Source organism: Tachysurus fulvidraco, chromosome 10 (assembly GCF_022655615.1).
Source record: "Tachysurus fulvidraco isolate hzauxx_2018 chromosome 10, HZAU_PFXX_2.0, whole genome shotgun sequence".
Classification (NCBI taxonomy): Eukaryota; Metazoa; Chordata; class Actinopteri; order Siluriformes; family Bagridae; genus Tachysurus; species Tachysurus fulvidraco.
The window spans coordinates 16,203,735-16,213,734 of NC_062527.1; the positions used below are offsets into that span (position 1 = coordinate 16,203,735).

A 10,000-nucleotide genomic window follows, 5' to 3' on the forward strand; every position below is an offset into this window, starting at 1 on the left:
CGCCGCCGTTTCCTCCGTCCCCGGTCCGTCTCGTTGGCGTGGCTAGTAACGTAGCAGATCATTAGAGGGCAGTGGAGCGGAGGTGAACTTTATTTGTGGTGGCATAAATCACTCTGACATGACTGCAAACAAGAAGAGGAGGGGGACGGCATGGGGAGAGGAAGAGTGCTACACACGGGTTACAGAGACACATAACTCAGGCTGTGCTTATAGTCCCAGCACACTATAAATGGACGCGCACACACACACACACACACACACACACGACTTCACTACATCAGTAAAGAGTAGTGCCAGTGCTCTTATTGCTCATTGCTCATGCTTCCTGTTTCTCATGCATGCTATTCATCTCTCTTTCTCTTTATTCAAACACACATCTGCCTCTCAGTAAGGATTTGCATTATATGACTGTGTGTGTGTGTGTGTGTGTGTGTGTGTGTGTGTGTGTGTGTGTGTGTGTGTGTGTGTGTGTGTGTGTGTGTGTGTGTGTGTGTGTGTGTGTGCGTGTGTGTGTGTCAGGAGTCAGCAGCATCGGCAGTAGTGTCCTGCAGTCAAGAAAAAGAGAGTGTCCCAGACAAAGGTCCACCCAGTCCTGTGAAATCTGAAAGAGAGGCACTGCTCGTAGGTATGTGTTGACTTCACTGTTCTCAATTCTGATTGGTCAGAAGTGTCTATTCTTTTTCTGTAACAGGAGCTTGGACCTTAATTCCATTCTATTTTCTAACACGGTATGATTATGTGTGACAAAGAAATTTTGAATTTAAATTAGATTCTTAAAACATATTTGAAAATCTGAAGCTGTGTTTTTCAACTTAACAACTTCAAGAGCAAGGATAAGACGTATGATGTGCTGTTCAGTAAGATGTACAGTATAGGATGAAGATAAGACTTGGGAGTTGCTCCTTGTCCTGTCAGGCCACGTCTCACATACAGTTTACCCCAGTCACTGATGACATACTTCCTCAAGCAATGGAAATGATACGAAATGAATGCTTTCTATTCACATTTATGTATGTATCTATCTAGGGTACTGACTCAGCTTGGCCTCTTCATAACTCAACTCAAAACCCTTCGCTTCACTCGGTGCTACAGTCCCCTGCGTGTACATGAGTAGCTACAGTGCCTTTCACACAGCGCTCTCCATCACTTCATCCTTCATCTCGTCCTGTTAACTGTCTTGTGACTTTTTTTTGTCTTGTGATTGTTTATCATCCTATTGTAATGCGACCCAGGGTTTGAGAACAGCACTATACAGTACAAATAAAAAGTAGTAGCAGCATCAGCTGTACTGGTAGTAAAGCAGTAGAACTGGTAGTAGATGTAGTATCAGTAGCAGTAGTGGTAGAAGCAACATTAGTACCTGTAGTAGTAGCAGTGGCAGCATTAGTAGTAGAAGTAGCAGTAGTAACAGTACCTTGTAGCAGTATTAGGAGTTGTAGTAGTAGTAGTAACAGTAATAGTAGCAGTAGCAGTAATAGCTGTAACAGTAGTAGTACATGTAGTAGTAGTAGCAGTAATAGTAATAGTTGTAGTAACAGTAATAATAGCAGTAGCAGTAATAGCTGTAATAGTAGTAGTACATGTAGTAGTAGTAGCAGTAATAGTACTAGTTGTAGTAACAGTAGTAATAGCAGTAGCAGTAATAGCTGTAATAGTAGTAGTACATGTAGTAGTAGTAGCAGTAATAGTAATAGTTGTAGTAACAGTAATAATAGCAGTTATAAAGGCAACAGCAGAATTCACCCAGATCTGTCCCTACAATACAAAGGACATGATATTTTTGGGTGTTTCTGTCTCTCAGCCAGAAGGTACTATAGAATAATACTTACAACCCTCACCTTCTAGAGCTCAGACCAATCAGACATCAGACCAATCAGACATCAGACCAATCAGACATCAGGTCTGCTGCGTTTCATTTTGTTTTAGTTCTCTGGATGCAGTGTTAAAGGTCAGAGCAGAGTTTAACAGGGCTTTGTAGATGTGGGAAGAAGACGGACGTAGAGAGCCGTCGTGTTGATGAGCTGGTTAAAAGAGCTAATGGTCTGTTCCTGCATGATCCTCTTTATAAGCACACAGAGCGTTCAGATCTCTCTCTCTCTCTCTATTCTATCCCTCTCTCCCTCTCTCACTCTCTTTTTCCATGGTCTGTCAAACTCATTTTAGCTGACGTCTTTTTTGGTGATGAATTGCAGTAAGTATGAGAGAGAAAGAAAGCCATTTCCCGCTCACCAATTTAACTCATTCCACATGAGGAGTCACCATTCTCTCGCGCGCTCTCTCTCTCTCTCTCTCTCTCTCTCTCTCTCTCTCTCTCAATCTCTCTCTCTCACACACACACACACACACACACACACACCTTCTCCCTCTCTCCTCCCCCATTATTTCTCTCTTTATTTCCCTCCTGTCCTCTAGAAAATGGAATAAAGATGATCCTCTAGAGCAGTGAACAGCTGAGAAAAACCTTTATCAAATCCTGTATAGGTTTTCACAGAGAAATCTTCTGTAGCAAAGCCATTAACCAGAAGAAGCTCCAAGGAACTGGAGGTGAAGACTGTTACTCCTCATTGCATATTAGGTTCATCGAATTGTATACAGTAACTTCCTGTGGAGGTACGAGTAATCGAATGGAACATACAGTACAACAAGAGGTTAACAAGACTAAAAAATATAAACTTTCCTTTTGTGCTTTGTATACTTTGTTGTATTTTAATATGATTTAAATATGATGAACGTCTGCACTATAACCTGGATCTGAAACGACTTTAATTGGGAATATATCTCATGAATCGCTGCAAAACATAACATAATATTGCTTCAGTGTAGCTCTCAATATAATGCCTCCACCACCATGTTTCACTATAGGTAATGATGGAGTTCTCAGGCTCACACTGTGGTTTCTACCAAGCGTGAGGCTTCATGCCACATTCACTTTAGTCCCTGATAACTCTGGCTAAAGTTTGAAACTTGTGTCATGCAGCTATGCATTAGCTCCTGTGAGCTGATTAAATCACCATATTTCAGAGAGAATATAGATGAAGATCACGGATGGAGTGTCTCCAGTGCAGAGCGCACAACAGTGCGATAAACTGATCATCTGCTGCTGTATGTCACTGAAGATCCTTATCATGTTAGTAGTGATGGATAACACGGAGGTTTGGATGGAGACAGCTTGTACTGCAGGTCTGTTTCTATGCTTCTGTAAAGCTGCTTCGAGTCAATGTCGATTGTTTAAAGCGCTATCGAAATCAATTGAATCGAATTGAAATATATAATGTATTTATAAACTTTATTCGGTACCTCACCTTAAATGCTGCATTTGTCACTTTTCTTTCGAAATCTCTTATTTAAAAGTCTTAACTTCTTAAACCAGGGGGGGCACGGTGGCTTAGTCGTTAGCACGTTCGCCTCACACCTCCAGGGTTGGGGTTCGATTCCCGCCTCCGCCTTGTGTGTGTGGAGTTTGCATGTTCTCCCCGTGCCTCGGGGGTTTCCTCCGGGTACTCCGGTTTCCTCCCCCGGTCCAAAGACATGCATGGTAGGTTGATTGGCGTCTCTGGAAAATTGTCCGTAGTGTGTGTGTGTGTGTGAGTGAATGAGAGTGTGTGTGCCCTGCGATGGGTTGGCACTCCGTCCAGGGTGTATCCTGCCTCGATGCCCGATGACGCCTGAGATAGGCACAGGCTCCCCGTGACCCAAGAAGTTCGGATAAGCGGTAGAAAATGAATGAATGAACTTCTTAAACCAAAGTTTAGTTTGTTCGTCTCACTTTACCTGGAGTTAAATCTTTGACATTGTTGCTGTCACATTTGGAATTTTTTGCCTAATTGATCTGGGATTGTAGGTCCCTAAGCCAACACTCAATCCCAACTAGCTCCCTATTGCCTGTGTTAGTGCTCTACATGTCACATGAAATAATGACTCCTGCAGCTTATGTAGCACTTTATGACTAATAGAAAGTAATTTGTGCTTCAGACAAATTGCTGCTCACAGTTAAAGGTGTAAGTTCTTTGAAAATTGCTCAAACGCTGAATATATTTCATATTTTACAGCCAGATTAATTCACTAATTTTACTCATGCATCAGCTCTTCGTCACGCTTGTTTTCTGATGTCGGCGGAACAGAAAAACCAAAAGTGCAGCAAATTGTTATTGAGATTGATTTGCTCTTGCTCGGTGCGTTCGCTCGCTGCCGATGCTGATGAGAACGAGCATTTAGCTCCGCCTCGAAGTGCGTGAGTTGCGTATCAATGGATTTATAACTATGGGATGAAAGCGTGTTGTAATGAGTAAATGTATAGGTTATAGACCACCTCCACAGTTCATTAGTGCTGAATGGAATATTGGCCATGCTGCATCTATACACTGTGCTCAAGAGACGTGACCCCCAGCTATTGTGTGATGTTCTGTCTCCAGGGTGATCTTGATCACTGCCACCTTGTCATCACAGAGCAATACATCTCTGGCTCTTTTACAGATACACTCCCTACATGCTTCGTACCAGCTCTTAAAAGTGCTCATTTTTTAGTCTCCAGGGGCTGTGGAGATTCCAGACCCACTGCACTACAACTTTTCCTCTAGGAACAAGCTTGTGTTGTGTCTAATTTTCATCCTAAAATGTGGTGGACTGGTGAAAAGGAGAGACATTGGATTATTAGGATTATTAGGCATCCAAATAGCAATTAAGGTTTTCTTTCTATTTTGGCAGCTGAAGAGGCAGAGGCAGAGTCAGGGCTTGAGAGACCTTCAGCCAAGCTTCTCCCAATCCCAGAAAAACAAGAGCAACTGATATTGATTTAGATGATGAAAGATGTCTGTGGATGGAGTTATGCCTCGTCATGACGGATCAGAACTCCTCGGCTCTCGGCATGTGTTGCCGTCCCGAGCACAGACGAGTACTACTTACGTTTGTTCTTTTCTCTACATATGTCTTTGTTACGTTTTAAAGTCTTATCTCCTCCTGTTTAGTATCGTTAAATCTTTGTTACTCTTTCGGTATCCTGATTTAAATGAGCTAATAAACTCGAAGCAAATTACCCTCGCCTAGCCAACCTTTTATTATGTTGGCTTTGTAGAAGCCAACATTCTGTTTTCCTATTTAAGCTTAGACAAACATTTATCAAGAGTAACTCCTCCTAGGGCTTTCAAGCCACATGAACCAAATTCGGATATGTTGTAGACCCTGGACTGAAGTTTGTTGATATTACTTTTCTAAGCGACCCGCGTACCGGTACTTCTGGGTACTACTGAGTCTCAAATTGGGCCTTTTTTCCCATAGACTCCCATTATAAATTTTGGAGGTTTATAATTCGACAAGCTTTCGACATATCTACACCAAACTCGGCCAGCTCCTTTAGGGTGATACTCTGAACAAAGGTTTAAATTGGTGTACTGACTGGCCTTTCGGTTGTGCCGCAGCCCCACCCCCAATATATGCAAAATCAAAAACTTTTTACAACATGGACATGTGACATATCAAAACACTCAGAACAAGGAGGGAATTGCGTCACAGGTTTTCGGATTACGTCACATGCTTGTCTCCACTTGCCTCCAAATGTTTTGGCACCCTAGCGCTCCACTAGATTTCGCAAGTTTTATGTCCACTTGCCTCCAAAAGTCACACTTACCCTTATGTCCTCCACAAAGCACCGGCCTTTGCGAATACTTGCTTCGTCAAAGCCAACATCAAAGTTTGTTGCGACGAACTTTATAAATCTAGTTTGTATTTATTTATTTATTTTCTACCAAACTCATAAACCCTGAACCTATTTTTTTTTTCTTCATTTTTCTACCACTGCTTTTACATTTACAGCCATATGAAATTATAAGGCTGCAAGGAAAATGCTGAGCGGAAGGATTTGCGATGTGAAATCATCATCTATTCAGCAGACTATTAAACCAGATCCTGTTTAAATTCCTTTTTAAGATTTTAACCACATGCATTTACACTTAAAATCGTCTGTAAGTCAGATCGAAATCTGATTGCCGTACCAGTGTTACAACACTTTGAAAACCAGATTTCTTTGCTGTTCCATGTATTTGTTGTTCTGTGACAGCTGACAGTTGCGTCTTCAAATATTTTTAATTGGGTGTGACGTTTTTAATTTCCCTTCGACTCTTAATTAAGGTGCTGTCTTTGGTTGTCATGAAACGTGTTATTATAAAACGGAACTGTGGTATAAATTAGTATGACATTTTTCATCATTTACTAGCATTCAGGAGTCCATATTGTAGACATACTGTACATGAGATTGCTGTGTTTTGCACTTCATTGGGGATGTGCGTAGTAGCATAGTGGTTAAGGTGTTGGGGCTACTGATTGGAAGGTTGCGAGCTCGTATCCCAGGTCCGTTAAGCTTGCCACTGCTGGGCCCCTGAGCAAGGCCCTTAACTCTCAATTGCTCTTTTTAGATAAAATGTCAGTCGCTCTGGATTAGGACATCTGCCAAATGCTGCAAATATAAACAGTTACACAATTGCGCTTTGTGACCATATAGCACACCATTATAGAAGGGGGGGAAAAGGAACAATTAAAAACACTCAGTCACCCAGATTGTCACCAATCAGACTCCTCAACAACCAGAACTGAACTGTACAGAACACACACACACACACTCCTGCTCAGCTGGGTGAACTGTACCAAACTGTACCAAAAGCACACCCAAACACTCATTCTATATACATCCATGTCTACAGCACCACCATATGAAACTGTTGCATGCCTCATCCAACTGCTGCTTGTGTATATATGTTTACTTAAACCTACATGGTTCAGATTCCTATACTTTTGCACATTCTACTGTATAATATGGTTGGTGTTATTTTGTATTTTGTGTATCTGTCCTGTAAGGGTGTTGTATTGCACTGTCTTTTGTCTCGCACTGTTTGTGCTAGGCTGCACACGACGTACTATAGGTGATTAGGACAACTTCCTTTAAGTCTTAAGCTCTGTGTTGTTTTATGTAGCACCGTGGTCCTGGAGAAACGTTGTTTCATTTCACTGTTCAGTCACCCCATTTCTGATCGAACACACCAGGGCCACACACACGGACTGTTTAAAATGACTTTGTGAAGTATTTGTTCAGTTTACACTGTGTATCTGACAACACCAAGCCTTTGCTCACTGTATCGATCGCCCAGTTTTGACCGTTGTTTTAGCCTCTCAGGCATTGCCCGTGTTGTACAGTTTACACATCCCCCCGACATTAAACTGTTTGACTTTGTCTTTTATTACACATCCTTTAAAATGGTTTTGTGATGGAAAATAAAAAAAAGATTTTGAAATATATTTCTTTTCCATATGAGAACTGCTTGTAAATAGGGTCTCGTTTCTATCTGCAGGACAGGAAAAGAGATTAACTGGATTAAAAAAAAATCTGTTTCGTCGTTGCTCGGCTTCTCTTGTCTTACTCGTCTTCCTAAAATTTCTGATCTCTTGAATAAGCCGGCTTTCGTTTTTCTCTCCGTCCTGTTGGCAGCCATGTTGCGCCTTTTTATATAGTGTTAAACAACACGACATCAAACACCACCGCAGCTCAAATTTCACACGTAGCTGCGTTTTATTGCTCCAGCTTTGGATGTGACCCAGATGTTCGTTGTGTAGCGCGCCACACGGCCTGTTGAATAAAGTGTTGTGTTCTCCCATGGTGGAGAAGTTCTCTGTGCTGTTTGAACGAATCACAGCGTGACAGAACGACCAGATATTCGACATGATTACTCGTCCGTTCGTTCGTATTCTTTTCAGTGTGATATATTCTGCACATGAATGTCATAATGCATCGTTGTATCTGAGCTCAGCATGTTTGGTTTCTTTCTGCAGGAATCATCTCGACGTTCCTCCACGTGCATCCGTTCGGGGCCAGCATCGAGTACATCTGCTCCTATTTACAGCGTCTGGACACCAAGGTACTGCAATCAGCATCGACTGGTCAGGGCTTTTTTTTTTCAAACCTTGTAAAAGGACACAAGGCACGAGGAAGTGAAACAACTGGAGGGTTTGTATTGGAGGCATCGATTTAAAAGGCAACTGTAAAAATGAATCAAGGCAACAATGAATGAATGAATGAATGAATGTATTTGTACTTAATCAGGGGCAATGCACAGAGAACTTTAGACTAAGAACGAAGAGATGTCATGTGCCAGGTTATAGCAAAAAAAATGCTAATTTCCACCTGCAGTCCCTAGAGAGACGTTACATTTGCAAAAGGTCATGAAATACATACAGTGTCACACATGGAAACATTATTTCACTCACATCAATAAAAACACTAAAAACACTCTTAAACACTTCATAATTTAACAGAAGTTATACAAGTTATACTTCACTCCCATCATAAAAACACTCTCCACTTCATGAATCTAGCACGCACTCACGCACTCACTCACTCACTCACTCACGCACTCACTCACTCACTCACTCACTCACTCACGCACTCACTCACTCCCTCACTCACGCACTCACTCACTCACTCCCTCACTCACTCACTCACTCACTCACTCACTCACTCACTCACTCACGCACTCACTCTCTCTCCCACTCACTCACTCACTCACTCACTCACGCACTCACTCACTCCCTCACTCACGCACTCACTCACTCACGCACTCACTCACTCACTCACTCACTCACTCACTCACTCACTCACTCACTCACTCACTCACTCACTCACTCACTCACTCACTCGCTCACTCACTCACTCCCTCACTCACGCACTCACTCACTCCCTCACTCACTCACTCACTCGCTCACTCACTCACTCCCTCACTCACGCACTCACTCACTCACTCACTCACGCACTCACTCACTCACGCACTCACTCACACACTCACACACTCACTCACTCACTCACTCACGCACTCACTCACTCACTCACTCACTCACTCACTCACTCACGCACTCACTCTCTCTCCCACTCACTCACTCACTCACTCACTCACGCACTCACTCACTCCCTCACTCACGCACTCACTCACTCACGCACTCACTCACTCACTCACTCACTCACTCACTCACTCACTCACTCACGCACTCACTCTCTCTCCCACTCACTCACTCACTCACTCACTCACGCACTCACTCACTCCCTCACTCACGCACTCACTCACTCACTCACTCACTCACTCACTCCCTCACTCACGCACTCACTCACGCACTCACTCACTCGCTCACTCACTCACTCCCTCACTCACGCACTCACTCACTCACGCACTCACTCACACACTCACTCACACACTCACTCCCTCACTCACTCCCTCACTCACTCACTCACTCCCTCACTCACTCACGCACTCCCTCACTCACTCACACACTCACTCACGCACTCCCTCACTCACTCACACACTCACTCACGCACTCCCTCACTCACTCACTCACTCACTCACTCACTCCCTCACTCACTCACGCACTCCCTCACTCACTCACTCCCTCACTCACTCACTCACTCCCTCACTCACTCACGCACTCACTCAATCCCTTACTCACTCACTCAATCCCTCACTCACTCACTCACTCACGCACTCCCTCACACACTCACTCACTCAATCCCTCACTCACTCACTCACTCACTCACACACTCCCTCACACACTCACTCACTCAATCCCTCACTCACTCACGCACTCACGCACTCACACACTCCCTCACAGTCTACATTGTTCATATCACAGTCATTTAGTGCTCACAAGTTTGCTTTGTTAATAGCCACTCTTTGGTCAGGCGTGTAAATGTGCTATAGTTTGTACATAAAATAATATCATTTGGAAGAGTGTTCCAAAGGCTTGCCACTTTATTTAAAAAAACGAATGTTGACCATAAGTGGTTCTGCATCTTGGAACGCTGCCAATAACTGATTTGATTCCTATTGATTAGGATTGTTATTAATTTTTACATCATGACTGCACATCCTGTACACACAGCCACTTTATTTATGATTTTAATTAAACACACACACACACACAACACTGTGATCACACATCGTTTCTAACATGCAGCCGATCTATAATATTT

General features: G+C 43.1%; 1 protein-coding gene across 14 annotated transcripts in view; it reads left to right on the top strand.

Moving 5' to 3' along the window:
- The window catches only part of enox2 (ecto-NOX disulfide-thiol exchanger 2), a 248,762-nt gene that overhangs the window by 233,728 nt on the left and 5,034 nt on the right, over positions 1-10,000 (top strand). For all 14 annotated transcript variants that reach the window (XM_047819522.1, XM_047819519.1, XM_027165137.2 and 11 more), the window contains 2 exons: positions 520-625; positions 7,816-7,901. In XM_047819522.1, coding sequence (XP_047675478.1) covers positions 520-625; positions 7,816-7,901 — 192 coding nt within the window. The remainder of the gene's footprint in view (positions 1-519; positions 626-7,815; positions 7,902-10,000) is intronic.